The sequence below is a fragment of the Pan troglodytes genome, chromosome 6 (genome assembly GCF_028858775.2).
Source record: "Pan troglodytes isolate AG18354 chromosome 6, NHGRI_mPanTro3-v2.0_pri, whole genome shotgun sequence".
NCBI classification, from domain to species: Eukaryota; Metazoa; Chordata; class Mammalia; order Primates; family Hominidae; genus Pan; species Pan troglodytes.
The window spans coordinates 110,570,970-110,592,126 of record NC_072404.2 but is presented as its reverse complement, the minus strand read 5'-3'; the positions used below and the strand labels follow the sequence as shown (position 1 = coordinate 110,592,126).

Below are 21,157 nucleotides of genomic sequence, written 5' to 3'. Positions count from 1 at the left end.
GGACACAGGGCAGGGAACATCACACACCAGGGCCTGCCATGGGGTAGGGGGATGGGGGAGGGATAGCATTAGGAGATATACCTAATGTAAATGATGAGTTAATGGGTGCAGCAAACCAACACGGCACACGTATACATAGGTAACAAACCTGCACATTGTGCACATGTACCCTAGAACTTACAGCATAATTTTTAAAAAAAAGGAAAATTCAAGAAATCACTTACATGTTGTGGTTGTTGGCACAGTAGGAGTTGAGGTGGGGTTGCTCTTAATTGTAGTATTCACGGTGGTGGTCACCGTGGGGGAGGAAGTGGTCCGTGTGCTGGGTTTTGTCCTGGTGGTCATGGTAGTGACAGCCTCAGGGTTCACAGTCGTGGAGGAGGCAGAGGTTGTTGGAGGTGTACTGGAGTGAGCAGGAGAAAATATAGGTGGGATGGTGTGAGAAGTAATTGTTGACGGCCTGCTGGATTCTGATGAAGGGGTCACAGGACGGGTGGTGACAGAAGTAGAGGTGTGAGGTGTACTCGTTGCAGAAAGCATTGATGCAGAAGTAGTGCAGCCTCTGCTGGTTGTGCTGGGTGTGCTGGGGGCAGTAGACATGGTCACATATGTGAGGGGAGCTGCAGTAGTCATTGCAGTTGTTGTATGTTCCTTAGTAGTTGAAAAAGATGTGGTGGTACTACTACTAGAGGTTGATGGTGTGTTTAGTTCAGTGGAAGTTATCACAGGGGTAGATACAGCACCAGTTGTTGCAGGAATGACATCAGCAGTAGAACTGGTGGCAAGAGTGCTGGGAATAAAAATGGTTGTCCCAGGTGTGCTTCCTTCTGTGATCACTGATACAGATATGGTGGTGGCTATAGGAATTGTGGGAGTTGAGGCAGTGTCAGTAGAAGGGGTAAAAGTTGTGCTTGTGGCAAGAGGAGGTGTTGAAGCTGTGCTGGCCCCAGGAAAGCTAGTTGGAAGTGTGGTGCTGACAAGGAGAGTTGTTAATGGAGTGCTTCTTTCACTGGTAGTTGAAATACGTATGGTAGTGACTTCAGCAGGTATGGAGAATGAACCGGCTTCGGTAGAGGTGAGCAAAGGTGTGCTGGTATCACCAGGAGGTGTTGAAAGTGTGCTGGCCTCAGAAGGACTCGTCACAGATATAGGGCTGATGAGGAGAGTTGTCAATAAAGTGCTTCTTTCACTCGTAGTTGACATAGGCATGGTGGTGGTGCCTTCAAGAGTTGTAGGAGATGAACTGCCTTCAGAGGCAGTGGTCATGGACATGCTGGTGTCAACAGATGGTATGGAAGGGGTGCTACTCTCAGGAAACCTCGTAACAGGTGTGGTACTGACAAGAATAGTGGTCCCAAGGGTGCTTATTTCCATGGGCATTGACACAGACATGGTGGTGCTGTCAAGAGTTGCAGAAGATGAAATGGCTTCAGTAGAAGTGGTCACAGGTGTGCTGGTGACAACAGAAGGTGTTGAAAGGGTGCTGCCCTCAGAGCTGGTCACATGTGTGGTGCTGAGAGGCATAGTTGTTAATGGAGTGCTTCCTTCACTAGGCGTCCGGATTGGCATGGCGGTACCTTCAGGAGTCACAGGAGATGAACTGACTTGGGTAGAAGTGATCATAGGTGTGCTGGTGTCAACAGGAAGTGCTGAAGCTGTGCCAGCCTCAGAAATGGTCACCGATGTGGTGCTGACAGGCATAATGGTTAATGGAGTGCTTACTTCACTAGGAGTTGACATTGGCAGGGTGATAACTTCAGGAGGTGTAGGAGTAGAACTGCTCTGAGTAGAAGTGGTCACAGGTGTGCTTCTGTCAACAGAAGGTGTGGAAGGTGTGCTAGCCTCAGAACTGGTCACATACGTGCTGCTGAGGAGCACAGTTGTTGATGAAGAGCTTCCTTTACTTGGAGTAGACATACGCATAGTGGTGACCTGAAGAGTTGCTGGAGATGAACTGGCTTGACTAGAACTGGTAACAAAAGTGTTGGAGTCAACAGGAGTTGTTGAAAGGGTGCTAGCCTCAGAACTGGCCAACGGGGTGTTGCTGACAGGTACAGTAGTTAATGGAGTCGTTCCTTCACTAGGAGTTGAGGTTGGTATGCTGGTACCTTCAGCAGTTGTAGGAGATGAAGTGGCTTCAGTAGAAGTGGTCAAAGGAGTGTTGGAGTCAACAGGAGTTGTCGAAAGGGTGCTACCCTCAGAACTGGCCCCCGGTGTGGTGCTGACAGGTATACTTGTTGATGGAGTCGTTCCTTCATTAAGAGTTGAGATTGGCATACCAGTACCTTCAGCAGTTGCAGGAGACGAACTGGATTCAGTAGAAGTGGTCACAAGTGTGCTGGTGCCAACAGGAGTTGTTGAAAGGGTGCTAGCCTCAGAACTAGCCACCAGCATGGTGCTGACAGGTATACTTGTTAATGGAGTGCTTCTTTCACCAGGAGTGGAGGTTGGCACGCTGGTAACTTCAGCAGATGTAGGACATGAACTGGCTTCAGTAGAAGTGGTCACAGGGGTCCTGGTGTCAACAGGAGTTGTTGAAAGGGTGCTAGCCTCAGAACTGGCTACTGGCATGGTGCTGACAAGTATAATTGTTAATGGAGTACTTACTTCACTACGAGTTGAGATTGGCATGGTGGTACCTTCAGCAGTTGTAGGAGAAGAACTGCCTTCAGTAGAAGTGGTGACAGGTATGCTGGTATCAACAGGAGTTGTTGAAAGGGTGCTAGCCTCAGAAATGGCCACTGGCGTGGTTCTGACAGGTGTACTTGTTAATGGAGTGCTTCCTTCACTAGGAGTTGAGGTTGGCATGCTGCTACCTTCAGAAGTTGTAGGAGATGAATGGGCTTCAGTAGAAGTGGTGACAGGTGTCCTGTTGTCAACAGCAGTTGTTGAAAGGCTGCTAGCCTCAGAACTGGCCACTGGCATGGTGCTGAGAGGTATATTTGTTAATGGAGGGCTTCCTTCACTAGGAGTTGAGGTTGGCATGCTGGTACATACAGAAGTTGTAGGAGATGAACGGGCTTCAGTAGAAGTGGTCACAGGTGTGCTGGTGTCAACAGGAGTTGTTGAAAGGGTGCTGATTGCAGAACTGGCCATCGGTGTGCTGCTGACAGGCATACTTGTTACTGGAGTTCTTCCTTCACTATAAGTTGAGGTTGGCATGCTGGTATCTTCAGCAGGTGTAGGAGATGAACTGACTTCAGTAGAAGTGACCACAGGACTGTTGGAGTCAACAGGAGTTGTTGAAAGGGTGCTAGCCTCATGACTGGCTACCGGCGTGGTGCTGACAGGTACACTTGTTAATGGGGTCGTTCTTTCACTAGGACTTGAGGTTGGTATGCTGGTACCTTCAGCAGTTGTAGGAGATGAACTGGCTTCAGTAGACGTGGTCACAGGTGTGCTTGTGTCAAGACGAGTTGTTGAAAAGGTGCTAGCCTCAGAACTGGCCACTGGCATGGTGCTGACAAGTATACTTGCTAATGGAGTGCTTCGTTCACTATAAGTGGAGGTTGGCATGCTGCTACCTTCAGCAGATGTAGCAGATGAACTGACTTCAGTAGAAGTGACCACAGAACTGTTGGAGTCAACAGGAGTTGTTGAAAGTGTGCTAGCCTCAGGACTGGCCACCAGCGTGGTGCTGAGAGGTATACTTGTTAATGGAGTGCTTCCTTCACTAGGACTTGAGGTTGGCATGCTGGTAACTTCAGCAGTTGTAGGAGATGAACTGGCTGCAGGAGAAGTGGTCACAGGTGTCCTGGTGTCAACAGGAGTTGTTGAAAGGGTGCTAGCCTCAGAACTGGCCACCGGCGTGGTGCTGACAGGTATACTTCTTAATGGAGTGCTTCCTTCACTAGGAGTTGAGGTTGGCATGCTGCTACCTTCAGAAGTTGTAGGAGATGAATGGGCTTCAGTAGAAGTGGTCACAGCTGTGCTGGTGTCCACAGGAGTTGTTGAAAGGGTGCTGATTGCGGAACTGGCCACCGGTGTGGTGCTGACAGGCATACTTGTTAATGGAGTGCTTCCTTCACGATAAGTTGAGGTTGGCATGCTGGTATCCTCAACAGGTGTAGGAGACGAACTGACTTCAGTAGAAGTGACCACAGGACTGTTGGAGTCAACAGGAGTTGGTGAAAGGGTGCTAGCCTCAGGACTGGCCACCGGCGTGGTGCTGACAGGTATACTTGTTAATGGGGTCGTTCTTTCAGTAGGAGTTGAGGTTGGTATGCTGGTACCTTCAGCAGTTGTAGGAGATGAACTGGCTTCAGTAGACGTGGTCACAGGTGTGCTGGTGTCAACAGGAGTTGTTGAAAAGGTGCTAGCCTCAGAAATGGCCACTGGCATGGTGCTGACAAGTATACTTGTTAATGGACTACTTCCTTCACTAGGAGTTGAGATTGGCATGCTGGTACCTTCAGCAGTTGTAGGAGAAGAACTAGCTTCAGCAGAAGTGGTGACAGGTGTCCTGGTGTCAACAGGAGTTGTTGAAAGGGTGCTAGCCTCAGAACTGGCCACTGGCGTGGTGCTGACAGGTATACTTGTTAATGGAGTGCTTCCTTCACTATAAGTTGAGGTTGGCATGCTGGTATGTTCAGAAGTTGTAGGAGATGAACGGGCTTCAGTAGACGTGGTCACAGGTGTGGTTGTGTCAAGACGAGTTGTTGCAAAGGTGCTAGCCTCAGAACTGGCCACTGACATGCTGCTGAGAAGTATACTTGTTAATGGAGTACTTCCTTCACTAGGAGTTGAGATCGGCATGCTGGCATCTTCAGCAGTTGTAGTAGAAGAACTGGCTTCAGTAGAAATGGTCAAAGTAGTGTTGGACTCAACAGGAGTTGTTGAAAGGGTGCTAGCCTCAGAACTGGCCAACAGCTTGGTGCTGACAACAATACTTGTTAATGGAGTATTTACTTCACTAGGACTTGAGATTGGCATGTTGGTATCTTTAGCAGTTGTAGGAGAAGAACTGCCTTCAGTAGAAGTGGTGACAGGTATGCTGGTGTTAACAGGAGCTGTTGAAAGGGTCCTAGCCTCAGAACTGGCCACTGGCATGGTGCTGACAAGTATACTTGTTAATGGAGTGCTTCCTTCACTATAAGTTGAGGTTGGCATGCTGCTACCTTCAGAAGTTGTAGGAGATGAATGGGCTTCTGTAGAAGTGGTCACAGCTCTGCTGGTGTCCACAGGAGTTGTTGAAAGGGTGCTGATTGCAGAACTGGCCACCGGTGTGGTGCTGACAGGCACACTTGTTAATGGAATGCTTCCTTCATGATAAGTTGAGGTTGGCATGCTGGTATCTTCAACAGGTGTAGGAGATGAACCGACTTCAGTAGAAGTGACCACAGGACTGTTGGAGTCAACAGGAGTTTTTGAAAGGGTGCTAGCCTCAGGACTGGCCACCGGCGTGGTGCTGACAGTTGTACTTGTTAATGCGGTCATTCTTTCACTAGGAGTTGAGGTTGGTATGCTGGTACCTTCAGCAGTTGTAGGAGATGAACTGGCTTCAGAAGACGTGGTCACAGGTGTGCTGGTGTCAACAGGAGATGTTGAAAGGGTGCTAGCCTCAGAATTGGCCACCAGCGTGGTGCTGACATGTATACTTGTTAATGGAGTGCTTCTTTCACCAGGAGTTGAGGTTGGCATGCTGCTACCTTCAGCAGTTGTAGGAGATAAGCTGATTTCAGTAGAAGTGGTCACAGGTGTCCTGGTGTCAACAGGAGTTGTTGAAAGGGTGCTAGCCTCAGAACTGGCCACCGGCGTGGTGCTGACAGTTATACTTCTTAATGTAGTGCTTCCTTCACTAGGAGTTGAGGTTGGCATGCTGCTACCTTCAGAAGCTGTAGGAGATGAATGGGCTTCAGTACAAGTGGTCACAGCTGTGCTGGTGTCCACAGGAGTTGTTGAAAGGGTGCTGATTGCAGAACTGGCCACCGGTGTGATGCTGACAGGCATACTTGTTAATGGAGTGCTTCCTTCACGATAAGTTGAGGTTGGCATGCTGGTATCCTCAACAGGTGTAGGAGACGAACTGACTTCAGTAGAAGTGACCACAGGACTGTTGCAGTCAACAGGAGTTGGTGAAAGGGTGCTAGCCTCAGGACTGGCCACCGGCGTGGTGCTGACAGGTGTACTTGTTAATGGGGTCGTTCTTTCACTACGAGTTGAGGTTGGTATGCTGGCACCTTCAGCCGTTGTAGGAGATGAACTGGCTTCAGTAGACGTGGTCACAGGTGTGCTGGTGTCAACAGGAGTTGTTGAAAAGGTGCTAGCCTCAGAAATGGCCACTGGCATGGTGCTGACAAGTATACTTGTTAATGGACTACTTCCTTCACTCGGAGTTGAGATTGGCATGCTGGTACCTTCAGCAGTTGTAGGAGAAGAACTGGCTTCAGCAGAAGTGGTGACAGGTGTCCTGGTGTCAACAGGAGTTGTTGAAAGGGTGCTAGCCTCAGAAATGGCCACTGGCATGGTGCTGACAGCTATACTTGTTAATGGAGTGCTTCCTTCACTATAAGTTGAGGTTGGCATGCTGGTACATTCCGAAGTTGTAGGAGATGAATGGGCTTCAGTAGAAGTGGTGACAGGTGTGCTGTTGTCAACAGGAGTTGTTGAAAGGGTGCTGATTGCAGAACTGGCCACCGGTGTGGTGCTGACAGGCATACTTGTTAATGGAGTTCTTCCTTCACTATAAGTTGAGGTTGGCATGCTGGTATCTTCAGCAGGTGTAGGAGATGAACTGACTTCAGTAGAAGTGACCACAGGACTGTTGGAGTCAACAGGAGTTGTTGAAAGGGTGCTAGCCTCAGGACTGGCTACCGGCGTGGTGCTGACAGGTATACTTGTTAATGGGGTCGTTCTTTCACTAGGAGTTGAGGTTGGTATGCTGGTACCTTCAGCAGTTGTAGGAGATGAACTGGCTTCAGTAGACGTGGTCACAGGTGTGCTTGTGTCAAGACGAGTTGTTGCAAAGGTGCTAGCCTCAGAACTGGCCACTGGCATGGTGCTGACAAGTATACTTGTTAATGGAGTGCTTCCTTCACTATAAGTTGAGATTGGCATGCTGGCATCTTCAGCAGTTGTAGGAGAAGAACTGGCTTCAGTAGAAATGGTCAAAGTAGTGTTGGACTCAACAGGAGTTGTTGAAAGGGTGCTAGCCTCAGAACTGGCCAACGGCTTGGTGCTGACAGGCACATTTGTTAATGGAGTGCTTCCTTCATTATAAGTTGAGGTTGGCATGCTGGTACTTTCAGCAGGTGTAGGAGATGAACGGACTTCAGTAGAAGTGACCACAGGACTGTTGGAGTCAACAGGAGTTGGTGAAAGGGTGCTAGCCTCAGGACTGGCCACCGGCGTGGTGCTGACAGGTGTACTTGTTAATGGGGTCGTTCTTTCACTACGAGTTGAGGTTGGTATGCTGGCACCTTCAGCAGTTGTAGGAGATGAACTGGCTTCAGTAGACGTGGTCACAGGTGTGCTGGTGTCAACAGGAGTTGTTGAAAAGGTGCTAGCCTCAGAAATGGCCACTGGCATGGTGCTGACAAGTATACTTGTTAATGGACTACTTCCTTCACTCGGAGTTGAGATTGGCATGCTGGTACCTTCAGCAGTTGTAGGAGAAGAACTGGCTTCAGCAGAAGTGGTGACAGGTGTCCTGGTGTCAACAGGAGTTGGTGAAAGGGTGCTAGCCTCAGGACTGGCCACCGGCGTGGTGCTGACAGGTGTACTTGTTAATGGGGTCGTTCTTTCACTACGAGTTGAGGTTGGTATGCTGGCACCTTCAGCAGTTGTAGGAGATGAACTGGCTTCAGTAGACGTGGTCACAGGTGTGCTGGTGTCAACAGGAGTTGTTGAAAAGGTGCTAGCCTCAGAAATGGCCACTGGCATGGTGCTGACAAGTATACTTGTTAATGGACTACTTCCTTCACTCGGAGTTGAGATTGGCATGCTGGTACCTTCAGCAGTTGTAGGAGAAGAACTGGCTTCAGCAGAAGTGGTGACAGGTGTCCTGGTGTCAACAGGAGTTGTTGAAAGGGTGCTAGCCTCAGAAATGGCCACTGGCATGGTGCTGACAGCTATACTTGTTAATGGAGTGCTTCCTTCACTATAAGTTGAGGTTGGCATGCTGGTACGTTCCGAAGTTGTAGGAGATGAATGGGCTTCAGTAGAAGTGGTGACAGGTGTGCTGTTGTCAACAGGAGTTGTTGAAAGGGTGCTGATTGCAGAACTGGCCACCGGTGTGGTGCTGACAGGCATACTTGTTAATGGAGTTCTTCCTTCACTATAAGTTGAGGTTGGCATGCTGGTATCTTCAGCAGGTGTAGGAGATGAACTGACTTCAGTAGAAGTGACCACAGGACTGTTGGAGTCAACAGGAGTTGTTGAAAGGGTGCTAGCCTCAGGATTGGCTACCGGCGTGGTGCTGACAGGTATACTTGTTAATGGGGTCGTTCTTTCACTAGGAGTTGAGGTTGGTATGCTGGTACCTTCAGCAGTTGTAGGAGATGAACTGGCTTCAGTAGACGTGGTCACAGGTGTGCTTGTGTCAAGACGAGTTGTTGAAAAGGTGCTAGCCTCAGAACTGGCCACTGGCATGGTGCTGACAAGTATACTTGTTAATGGAGTGCTTCCTTCACTATAAGTTGAGATTGGCATGCTGGCATCTTCAGGAGTTGTAGGAGAAGAACTGGCTTCAGTAGAAATGGTCAAAGTAGTGTTGGACTCAACAGGAGTTGTTGAAAGGGTGCTAGCCTCAGAACTGGCCAACGGCTTGGTGCTGACAGGCACATTTGTTAATGGAGTGCTTCCTTCATTATAAGTTGAGGTTGGCATGCTGGTACTTTCAGCAGGTGTAGGAGATGAACGGACTTCAGTAGAAGTGCCCACAGGACTGTTGGAGTCAACAGAATTTGTTGAAAGGGTGCTAGCCTCAGAACTGGCCACCGGCGTGGTGCTGACAGGTATACTTCTTAATGTAGTGCTTCCTTCACTATAAGTTGAGGTTGGCATGCTGCTACCTTCAGCAGTTGTAGGAGAAGAACTGGCTTCACCAGAAGTGGTGACAGGTGTGCTGGTGTCAACAGGAGTTGTTGAAAGGGTGCTAGCCTCAGAATTGGCCACCAGCGTGGTGCTGACATGTATACTTGTTAATGGAGTGCTTCTTTCACCAGGAGTTGAGGTTGGCATGCTGCTACCTTCAGCAGTTGTAGGAGATGAGCTGATTTCAGTAGAAGTGGTCACAGGTGTCCTGGTGTCAACAGGAGTTGTTGAAAGGGTGCTAGCCCCAGAACTGGCCACTGCCATGGTGCTGACAAGCATACTTGTTAATGGAGTATTTACTTCACTGGGACTTGAGGTTGGCGTGCTGGTATCTTTAGCAGTTGTAGGAGAAGAACTGCCTTCAGTAGAAGTGGTGACAGGTATGCTGGTGTCAACAGGAGTTGTTGAAAGGGTGCTAGCCTCAGAACTGGCCACTGGCATGGTGCTGACAAGTATACTTGTTAATGGAGTGCTTCCTTCACTATAAGTTGAGGTTGGCATGCTGCTACCTTCAGCAGATGTAGCAGATGAACTGACTTCAGTAGAAGTGACCACAGGACTGTTGGAGTCAACAGGAGTTGTTGAAAGTGTGCTAGCCTCAGGACTGGCCACCAGCGTGGTGCTGACAGGTATACTTGTTAATGGAGTGCTTCCTTCACTAGGAGTTGAGGTTGGCATGCTGCTACCTTCAGAAGCTGTAGGAGATGAATGGGCTTCAGTAGAAGTGGTCACAGCTGTGCTGGTGTCCACAGGAGTTGTTGAAAGGGTGCTGATTGCAGAACTGGCCACCGGTGTGATGCTGACAGGCATACTTGTTAATGGAGTGCTTCCTTCACTAGGAGTTGAGGTTGGCATGCTGGTACCTTCAGCAGTTGTAGGAGATGAACTGGCTGCAGTAGAAGTGGTGACCAGTATGCTGGTATCAACAGGAGTTGTTGAAAGGGTGCTAGCCTCAGAACTGGCCACCGGCGTGGTGCTGACAGGTATACTTCTTAATGTAGTGCTTCCTTCACTACGAGTTGAGGTTGGCATGCTGCTACCTTCAGCAGTTGTAGGAGAAGAACTGGCTTCACCAGAAGTGGTGACAGGTGTCCTGTTGTCATCAGGAGTTGTTGAAAGGGTGCTAGCTTCAGAACCGGCCACTGGCATGGTGCTGACAAGCATACTTGTTAATGGAGTACTTACTTCACTAGGAGTTGAGATTGGCATGCTGGTACCTTCAGCAGTTGTAGGAGAAGAACTGCCTTCAGTAGAAGTGGTTACAGGTATGCTGGTATCAACAGGAGTTGTTGAAAGGGTGCTAGCCTCAGGACTGGCTACCGGCGTGGTGCTGACAGGTATACTTGTTAATGGGGTCGTTCTTTCACTAGGAGTTGAGGTTGGTATGCTGGTACCTTCAGCAGTTGTAGGAGATGAACTGGCTTCAGTAGACGTGGTCACAGGTGTGCTTGTGTCAAGACGAGTTGTTGCAAAGGTGCTAGCCTCAGAACTGGCCACTGACATGGTGCTGAGAAGTATACTTGTTAATGGAGTACTTCCTTCACTAGGAGTTGAGATTGGCATGCTGGCATCTTCAGCAGTTGTAGGAGATGAGCTGATTTCAGTAGAAGTGGTCACAGGTGTCCTGGTGTCAACAGGAGTTGTTGAAAGGGTGCTAGCCCCAGAACTGGCCACTGCCATGGTGCTGACAAGCATACTTGTTAATGGAGTATTTACTTCACTAGGACTTGAGGTTGGCGTGCTGGTATCTTTAGCAGTTGTAGGAGAAGAACTGCCTTCAGTAGAAGTGGTGACAGGTATGCTGGTGTTAACAGGAGCTGTTGAAAGGGTCCTAGCCTCAGAACTGGCCACTGGCATGGTGCTGACAAGTATACTTGTTAATGGAGTGCTTCCTTCACTATAAGTTGAGGTTGGCATGCTGCTACCTTCAGAAGTTGTAGGAGATGAATGGGCTTCAGTAGAAGTGGTCACAGCTCTGCTGGTGTCCACAGGAGTTGTTGAAAGGGTGCTGATTGCAGAACTGGCCACCGGTGTGGTGCTGACAGGCATACTTGTTAATGGAATGCTTCCTTCATGATAAGTTGAGGTTGGCATGCTGGTATCTTCAACAGGTGTAGGAGATGAACTGACTTCAGTAGAAGTGACCACAGGACTGTTGGAGTCAACAGGAGTTTTTGAAAGGGTGCTAGCCTCAGGACTGGCCACCGGCGTGGTGCTGACAGGTGTACTTGTTAATGCGGTCATTCTTTCACTAGGAGTTGAGGTTGGTATGCTGGTACCTTCAGCAGTTGTAGGAGATGAACTGGCTTCAGAAGACGTGGTCACAGGTGTGCTGGTGTCAACAGGAGTTGTTGAAAGGGTGCTAGCCTCAGAATTGGCCACCAGCGTGGTGCTGACATGTATACTTGTTAATGGAGTGCTTCTTTCACCAGGAGTTGAGGTTGGCATGCTGCTACCTTCAGCAGTTGTAGGAGATAAGCTGATTTCAGTAGAAGTGGTCACAGGTGTCCTGGTGTCAACAGGAGTTGTTGAAAGGGTGCTAGCCTCAGAACTGGCCACCGGCGTGGTGCTGACAGTTATACTTCTTAATGTAGTGCTTCCTTCACTAGGAGTTGAGGTTGGCATGCTGCTACCTTCAGAAGCTGTAGGAGATGAATGGGCTTCAGTACAAGTGGTCACAGCTGTGCTGGTGTCCACAGGAGTTGTTGAAAGGGTGCTGATTACAGAACTGGCCACCGGTGTGATGCTGACAGGCATACTTGTTAATGGAGTGCTTCCTTCACGATAAGTTGAGGTTGGCATGCTGGTATCCTCAACAGGTGTAGGAGACGAACTGACTTCAGTAGAAGTGACCACAGGACTGTTGGAGTCAACAGGAGTTGGTGAAAGGGTGCTAGCCTCAGGACGGGCCACCGGCCTGGTGCTGACAGGTGTACTTGTTAATGGGGTCGTTCTTTCACTAGGATTTGAGGTTGGTATGCTGGTACCTTCAGCCGTTGTAGGAGATGAACTGGCTTCAGTAGACATGGTCACAGGTGTGCTGGTGTCAACAGGAGTTGTTGAAAAGGTGCTAGCCTCAGAAATGGCCACTGGCATGGTGCTGACAAGTATACTTGTTAATGGACTACTTCCTTCACTCGGAGTTGAGATTGGCATGCTGGTACCTTCAGCAGTTGTAGGAGAAGAACTGGCTTCAGCAGAAGTGGTGACAGGTGTCCTGGTGTCAACAGGAGTTGTTGAAAGGGTGCTAGCCTCAGAACTGGTCACTGGCGTGGTGCGGACAGGTATACTTGTTAATGGAGTGCTTCCTTCACTATAAGTTGAGGTTGGCATGCTGGTACGTTCAGAAGTTGTAGGAGACGAATGGGCTTCAGTAGAAGTGGTCACAGGTGTGCTGGTGTCAACAGGAGTTGTTGAAAGGGTGCTGATTGCAGAACTGGCCATCGGTGTCGTGCTGACAGGCATACTTGTTAATGGAGTTCTTCCTTCACTATAAGTTGAAGTTGGCATGCTGGTATCTTCAGCAGGTGTAGGAGATGAACTGACTTCAGTAGAAGTGACCACAGGACTGTTGGAGTCAACAGGAGTTGTTGAAAGGGTGCTAGCCTCAGGATTGGCTACCGGCGTGGTGCTGACAGGTATACTTGTTAATGGGGTCGTTCTTTCACTAGGAGTTGAGGTTGGTATGCTGGTACCTTCAGCAGTTGTAGGAGATGAACTGGCTTCAGTAGACGTGGTCACAGGTGTGCTTGTGTCAAGACGAGTTGTTGAAAAGGTGCTAGCCTCAGAACTGGCCACTGGCATGGTGCTGACAAGTATACTTGTTAATGGAGTGCTTCCTTCACTATAAGTTGAGATTGGCATGCTGGCATCTTCAGCAGTTGTAGGAGAAGAACTGGCTTCAGTAGAAATGGTCAAAGTAGTGTTGGACTCAACAGGAGTTGTTGAAAGGGTGCTAGCCTCAGAACTGGCCAACGGCTTGGTGCTGACAGGCACATTTGTTAATGGAGTGCTTCCTTCATTATAAGTTGAGGTTGGCATGCTGGTACTTTCAGCAGGTGTAGGAGATGAACGGACTTCAGTAGAAGTGCCCACAGGACTGTTGGAGTCAACAGAATTTGTTGAAAGGGTGCTAGCCTCAGAACTGGCCACCGGCGTGGTGCTGACAGGTATACTTCTTAATGTAGTGCTTCCTTCACTATAAGTTGAGGTTGGCATGCTGCTACCTTCAGCAGTTGTAGGAGAAGAACTGGCTTCACCAGAAGTGGTGACAGGTGTGCTGGTGTCAACAGGAGTTGTTGAAAGGGTGCTAGCCTCAGAATTGGCCACCAGCGTGGTGCTGACATGTATACTTGTTAATGGAGTGCTTCTTTCACCAGGAGTTGAGGTTGGCATGCTGCTACCTTCAGCAGTTGTAGGAGATGAGCTGATTTCAGTAGAAGTGGTCACAGGTGTCCTGGTGTCAACAGGAGTTGTTGAAAGGGTGCTAGCCCCAGAACTGGCCACTGCCATGGTGCTGACAAGCATACTTGTTAATGGAGTATTTACTTCACTGGGACTTGAGGTTGGCATGCTGGTATCTTTAGCAGTTGTAGGAGAAGAACTGCCTTCAGTAGAAGTGGTGACAGGTATGCTGGTGTCAACAGGAGTTGTTGAAAGGGTGCTAGCCTCAGAACTGGCCACTGGCATGGTGCTGACAAGTATACTTGTTAATGGAGTGCTTCCTTCACTATAAGTTGAGGTTGGCATGCTGCTACCTTCAGCAGATGTAGCAGATGAACTGACTTCAGTAGAAGTGACCACAGGACTGTTGGAGTCAACAGGAGTTGTTGAAAGTGTGCTAGCCTCAGGACTGGCCACCAGCGTGGTGCTGACAGGTATACTTGTTAATGGAGTGCTTCCTTCACTAGGAGTTGAGGTTGGCATGCTGCTACCTTCAGAAGCTGTAGGAGATGAATGGGCTTCAGTAGAAGTGGTCACAGCTGTGCTGGTGTCCACAGGAGTTGTTGAAAGGGTGCTGATTGCAGAACTGGCCACCGGTGTGATGCTGACAGGCATACTTGTTAATGGAGTGCTTCCTTCACTAGGAGTTGAGGTTGGCATGCTGGTACCTTCAGCAGTTGTAGGAGATGAACTGGCTGCAGTAGAAGTGGTGACCAGTATGCTGGTATCAACAGGAGTTGTTGAAAGGGTGCTAGCCTCAGAACTGGCCACCGGCGTGGTGCTGACAGGTATACTTCTTAATGTAGTGCTTCCTTCACTACGAGTTGAGGTTGGCATGCTGCTACCTTCAGCAGTTGTAGGAGAAGAACTGGCTTCACCAGAAGTGGTGACAGGTGTCCTGTTGTCATCAGGAGTTGTTGAAAGGGTGCTAGCTTCAGAACCGGCCACTGGCATGGTGCTGACAAGCATACTTGTTAATGGAGTACTTACTTCACTAGGAGTTGAGATTGGCATGCTGGTACCTTCAGCAGTTGTAGGAGAAGAACTGCCTTCAGTAGAAGTGGTTACAGGTATGCTGGTATCAACAGGAGTTGTTGAAAGGGTGCTAGCCTCAGGACTGGCTACCGGCGTGGTGCTGACAGGTATACTTGTTAATGGGGTCGTTCTTTCACTAGGAGTTGAGGTTGGTATGCTGGTACCTTCAGCAGTTGTAGGAGATGAACTGGCTTCAGTAGACGTGGTCACAGGTGTGCTTGTGTCAAGACGAGTTGTTGCAAAGGTGCTAGCCTCAGAACTGGCCACTGACATGGTGCTGAGAAGTATACTTGTTAATGGAGTACTTCCTTCACTAGGAGTTGAGATTGGCATGCTGGCATCTTCAGCAGTTGTAGGAGATGAGCTGATTTCAGTAGAAGTGGTCACAGGTGTCCTGGTGTCAACAGGAGTTGTTGAAAGGGTGCTAGCCCCAGAACTGGCCACTGCCATGGTGCTGACAAGCATACTTGTTAATGGAGTATTTACTTCACTAGGACTTGAGGTTGGCGTGCTGGTATCTTTAGCAGTTGTAGGAGAAGAACTGCCTTCAGTAGAAGTGGTGACAGGTATGCTGGTGTTAACAGGAGCTGTTGAAAGGGTCCTAGCCTCAGAACTGGCCACTGGCATGGTGCTGACAAGTATACTTGTTAATGGAGTGCTTCCTTCACTATAAGTTGAGGTTGGCATGCTGCTACCTTCAGAAGTTGTAGGAGATGAATGGGCTTCAGTAGAAGTGGTCACAGCTCTGCTGGTGTCCACAGGAGTTGTTGAAAGGGTGCTGATTGCAGAACTGGCCACCGGTGTGGTGCTGACAGGCATACTTGTTAATGGAATGCTTCCTTCATGATAAGTTGAGGTTGGCATGCTGGTATCTTCAACAGGTGTAGGAGATGAACTGACTTCAGTAGAAGTGACCACAGGACTGTTGGAGTCAACAGGAGTTTTTGAAAGGGTGCTAGCCTCAGGACTGGCCACCGGCGTGGTGCTGACAGGTGTACTTGTTAATGCGGTCATTCTTTCACTAGGAGTTGAGGTTGGTATGCTGGTACCTTCAGCAGTTGTAGGAGATGAACTGGCTTCAGAAGACGTGGTCACAGGTGTGCTGGTGTCAACAGGAGTTGTTGAAAGGGTGCTAGCCTCAGAATTGGCCACCAGCGTGGTGCTGACATGTATACTTGTTAATGGAGTGCTTCTTTCACCAGGAGTTGAGGTTGGCATGCTGCTACCTTCAGCAGTTGTAGGAGATAAGCTGATTTCAGTAGAAGTGGTCACAGGTGTCCTGGTGTCAACAGGAGTTGTTGAAAGGGTGCTAGCCTCAGAACTGGCCACCGGCGTGGTGCTGACAGTTATACTTCTTAATGTAGTGCTTCCTTCACTAGGAGTTGAGGTTGGCATGCTGCTACCTTCAGAAGCTGTAGGAGATGAATGGGCTTCAGTACAAGTGGTCACAGCTGTGCTGGTGTCCACAGGAGTTGTTGAAAGGGTGCTGATTACAGAACTGGCCACCGGTGTGATGCTGACAGGCATACTTGTTAATGGAGTGCTTCCTTCACGATAAGTTGAGGTTGGCATGCTGGTATCCTCAACAGGTGTAGGAGACGAACTGACTTCAGTAGAAGTGACCACAGGACTGTTGGAGTCAACAGGAGTTGGTGAAAGGGTGCTAGCCTCAGGACGGGCCACCGGCCTGGTGCTGACAGGTGTACTTGTTAATGGGGTCGTTCTTTCACTAGGATTTGAGGTTGGTATGCTGGTACCTTCAGCCGTTGTAGGAGATGAACTGGCTTCAGTAGACATGGTCACAGGTGTGCTGGTGTCAACAGGAGTTGTTGAAAAGGTGCTAGCCTCAGAAATGGCCACTGGCATGGTGCTGACAAGTATACTTGTTAATGGACTACTTCCTTCACTCGGAGTTGAGATTGGCATGCTGGTACCTTCAGCAGTTGTAGGAGAAGAACTGGCTTCAGCAGAAGTGGTGACAGGTGTCCTGGTGTCAACAGGAGTTGTTGAAAGGGTGCTAGCCTCAGAACTGGTCACTGGCGTGGTGCGGACAGGTATACTTGTTAATGGAGTGCTTCCTTCACTATAAGTTGAGGTTGGCATGCTGGTACGTTCAGAAGTTGTAGGAGACGAATGGGCTTCAGTAGAAGTGGTGACAGGTGTGCTGTTGTCAACAGGAGTTGTTGAAAGGGTGCTGATTGCAGAACTGGCCATCGGTGTCGTGCTGACAGGCATACTTGTTAATGGAGTTCTTCCTTCACTATAAGTTGAAGTTGGCATGCTGGTATCTTCAGCAGGTGTAGGAGATGAACTGACTTCAGTAGAAGTGACCACAGGACTGTTGGAGTCAACAGGAGTTGTTGAAAGGGTGCTAGCCTCAGGATTGGCTACCGGCGTGGTGCTGACAGGTATACTTGTTAATGGGGTCGTTCTTTCACTAGGAGTTGAGGTTGGTATGCTGGTACCTTCAGCAGTTGTAGGAGATGAACTGGCTTCAGTAGACGTGGTCACAGGTGTGCTTGTGTCAAGACGAGTTGTTGAAAAGGTGCTAGCCTCAGAACTGGCCACTGGCATGGTGCTGACAAGTATACTTGTTAATGGAGTGCTTCCTTCACTATAAGTTGAGATTGGCATGCTGGCATCTTCAGCAGTTGTAGGAGAAGAACTGGCTTCAGTAGAAATGGTCAAAGTAGTGTTGGACTCAACAGGAGTTGTTGAAAGGGTGCTAGCCTCAGAACTGGCCAACGGCTTGGTGCTGACAGGCACATTTGTTAATGGAGTGCTTCCTTCATTATAAGTTGAGGTTGGCATGCTGGTACTTTCAGCAGGTGTAGGAGATGAACGGACTTCAGTAGAAGTGCCCACAGGACTGTTGGAGTCAACAGAATTTGTTGAAAGGGTGCTAGCCTCAGAACTGGCCACCGGCGTGGTGCTGACAGGTATACTTCTTAATGTAGTGCTTCCTTCACTATAAGTTGAGGTTGGCATGCTGCTACCTTCAGCAGTTGTAGGAGAAGAACTGGCTTCACCAGAAGTGGTGACAGGTGTGCTGGTGTCAACAGGAGTTGTTGAAAGGGTGCTAGCCTCAGAATTGGCCACCAGCGTGGTGCTGACATGTATACTTGTTAATGGAGTGCTTCTTTCACCAGGAGTTGAGGTTGGCATGCTGCTACCTTCAGCAGTTGTAGGAGATGAGCTGATTTCAGTAGAAGTGGTCACAGGTGTCCTGGTGTCAACAGGAGTTGTTGAAAGGGTGCTAGCCCCAGAACTGGCCACTGCCATGGTGCTGACAAGCATACTTGTTAATGGAGTATTTACTTCACTGGGACTTGAGGTTGGCATGCTGGTATCTTTAGCAGTTGTAGGAGAAGAACTGCCTTCAGTAGAAGTGGTGACAGGTATGCTGGTGTCAACAGGAGTTGTTGAAAGGGTGCTAGCCTCAGAACTGGCCACTGGCATGGTGCTGACAAGTATACTTGTTAATGGAGTGCTTCCTTCACTATAAGTTGAGGTTGGCATGCTGCTACCTTCAGCAGATGTAGCAGATGAACTGACTTCAGTAGAAGTGACCACAGGACTGTTGGAGTCAACAGGAGTTGTTGAAAGTGTGCTAGCCTCAGGACTGGCCACCAGCGTGGTGCTGACAGGTATACTTGTTAATGGAGTGCTTCCTTCACTAGGAGTTGAGGTTGGCATGCTGCTACCTTCAGAAGCTGTAGGAGATGAATGGGCTTCAGTAGAAGTGGTCACAGCTGTGCTGGTGTCCACAGGAGTTGTTGAAAGGGTGCTGATTGCAGAACTGGCCACCGGTGTGATGCTGACAGGCATACTTGTTAATGGAGTGCTTCCTTCACTAGGAGTTGAGGTTGGCATGCTGGTACCTTCAGCAGTTGTAGGAGATGAACTGGCTGCAGTAGAAGTGGTGACCAGTATGCTGGTATCAACAGGAGTTGTTGAAAGGGTGCTAGCCTCAGAACTGGCCACCGGCGTGGTGCTGACAGGTATACTTCTTAATGTAGTGCTTCCTTCACTACGAGTTGAGGTTGGCATGCTGCTACCTTCAGCAGTTGTAGGAGAAGAACTGGCTTCACCAGAAGTGGTGACAGGTGTCCTGTTGTCATCAGGAGTTGTTGAAAGGGTGCTAGCTTCAGAACCGGCCACTGGCATGGTGCTGACAAGCATACTTGTTAATGGAGTACTTACTTCACTAGGAGTTGAGATTGGCATGCTGGTACCTTCAGCAGTTGTAGGAGAAGAACTGCCTTCAGTAGAAGTGGTTACAGGTATGCTGGTATCAACAGGAGTTGTTGAAAGGGTGCTAGCCTCAGGACTGGCTACCGGCGTGGTGCTGACAGGTATACTTGTTAATGGGGTCGTTCTTTCACTAGGAGTTGAGGTTGGTATGCTGGTACCTTCAGCAGTTGTAGGAGATGAACTGGCTTCAGTAGACGTGGTCACAGGTGTGCTTGTGTCAAGACGAGTTGTTGCAAAGGTGCTAGCCTCAGAACTGGCCACTGACATGGTGCTGAGAAGTATACTTGTTAATGGAGTACTTCCTTCACTAGGAGTTGAGATTGGCATGCTGGCATCTTCAGCAGTTGTAGGAGATGAGCTGATTTCAGTAGAAGTGGTCACAGGTGTCCTGGTGTCAACAGGAGTTGTTGAAAGGGTGCTAGCCCCAGAACTGGCCACTGCCATGGTGCTGACAAGCATACTTGTTAATGGAGTATTTACTTCACTAGGACTTGAGGTTGGCGTGCTGGTATCTTTAGCAGTTGTAGGAGAAGAACTGCCTTCAGTAGAAGTGGTGACAGGTATGCTGGTGTTAACAGGAGCTGTTGAAAGGGTCCTAGCCTCAGAACTGGCCACTGGCATGGTGCTGACAAGTATACTTGTTAATGGAGTGCTTCCTTCACTATAAGTTGAGGTTGGCATGCTGCTACCTTCAGAAGTTGTAGGAGATGAATGGGCTTCAGTAGAAGTGGTCACAGCTCTGCTGGTGTCCACAGGAGTTGTTGAAAGGGTGCTGATTGCAGAACTGGCCACCGGTGTGGTGCTGACAGGCATACTTGTTAATGGAATGCTTCCTTCATGATAAGTTGAGGTTGGCATGCTGGTATCTTCAACAGGTGTAGGAGATGAACTGACTTCAGTAGAAGTGACCACAGGACTGTTGGAGTCAACAGGAGTTTTTGAAAGGGTGCTAGCCTCAGGACTGGCCACCGGCGTGGTGCTGACAGGTGTACTTGTTAATGCGGTCATTCTTTCACTAGGAGTTGAGGTTGGTATGCTGGTACCTTCAGCAGTTGTAGGAGATGAACTGGCTTCAGAAGACGTGGTCACAGGTGTGCTGGTGTCAACAGGAGTTGTTGAAAGGGTGCTAGCCTCAGAATTGGCCACCAGCGTGGTGCTGACATGTATACTTGTTAATGGAGTGCTTCTTTCACCAGGAGTTGAGGTTGGCATGCTGCTACCTTCAGCAGTTGTAGGAGATAAGCTGATTTCAGTAGAAGTGGTCACAGGTGTCCTGGTGTCAACAGGAGTTGTTGAAAGGGTGCTAGCCTCAGAACTGGCCACCGGCGTGGTGCTGACAGTTATACTTCTTAATGTAGTGCTTCCTTCACTAGGAGTTGAGGTTGGCATGCTGCTACCTTCAGAAGCTGTAGGAGATGAATGGGCTTCAGTACAAGTGGTCACAGCTGTGCTGGTGTCCACAGGAGTTGTTGAAAGGGTGCTGATTACAGAACTGGCCACCGGTGTGATGCTGACAGGCATACTTGTTAATGGAGTGCTTCCTTCACGATAAGTTGAGGTTGGCATGCTGGTATCCTCAACAGGTGTAGGAGACGAACTGACTTCAGTAGAAGTGACCACAGGACTGTTGGAGTCAACAGGAGTTGGTGAAAGGGTGCTAGCCTCAGGACGGGCCACCGGCCTGGTGCTGACAGGTGTACTTGTTAATGGGGTCGTTCTTTCACTAGGAGTTGAGGTTGGTATGCTGGTACCTTCAGCAGTTGTAGGAGATGAACTGGCTTCAGTAGACATGGTCACAGGTGTGCTGGTGTCAACAGGAGTTGTTGAAAAGGTGCTAGCCTCAGAAATGGCCACTGGCATGGTGCTGACAAGTATACTTGTTAATGGACTACTTCCTTCACTCGGAGTTGAGATTGGCAGGCTGGTACCTTCAGCAGTTGTAGGAGAAGAACTGGCTTCAGCAGAAGTGGTGACAGGTGTCCTGGTGTCAACAGGAGTTGTTGAAAGGGTGCTAGCCTCAGAACTGGTCACTGGCGTGGTGCGGACAGGTATACTTGTTAATGGAGTGCTTCCTTCACTATCAGTTGAGGTTGGCATGCTGGTACGTTCAGAAGTTGTAGGAGACGAATGGGCTTCAGTAGAAGTGGTCACAGGTGTGCTGGTGTCAACAGGAGTTGTTGAAAGGGTGCTGATTGCAGAACTGGCCATCGGTGTCGTGCTGACAGGCATACTTGTTAATGGAGTTCTTCCTTCACTATAAGTTGAAGTTGGCATGCTGGTATCTTCAGCAGGTGTAGGAGATGAACTGACTTCAGTAGAAGTGACCACAGGACTGTTGGAGTCAACAGGAGTTGTTGAAAGGGTGCTAGCCTCAGGACTGGCTACCGGCGTG

The 21,157-nt window shown here is 49.1% G+C and overlaps 2 protein-coding genes across 2 annotated transcripts; both read right to left on the bottom strand.

Moving 5' to 3' along the window:
* Positions 1 to 358: 358 nt before the first annotated feature.
* On the bottom strand, positions 359 to 12,837 carry MUC17 (mucin 17, cell surface associated). Its single transcript, XM_063815944.1, has 4 exons — positions 9,012 to 12,837; positions 5,649 to 8,480; positions 4,410 to 4,462; positions 359 to 583 (listed from the first exon to the last, which is right to left on the bottom strand). Exons 1-4 carry the CDS (start codon positions 12,835 to 12,837, stop codon positions 359 to 361), a joined length of 6,936 nt encoding a protein of 2,311 aa, XP_063672014.1.
* Positions 12,838 to 14,146: 1,309 nt separating this feature from the next.
* On the bottom strand, positions 14,147 to 20,625 carry LOC107972039 (mucin-17). The gene is made up of 3 exons (XM_063815943.1): positions 16,977 to 20,625; positions 16,446 to 16,498; positions 14,147 to 14,197 (listed from the first exon to the last, which is right to left on the bottom strand). Exons 1-3 carry the CDS (start codon positions 20,623 to 20,625, stop codon positions 14,147 to 14,149), a joined length of 3,753 nt encoding a protein of 1,250 aa, XP_063672013.1.
* Between the last annotated feature and the right edge of the window lie 532 nt (positions 20,626 to 21,157).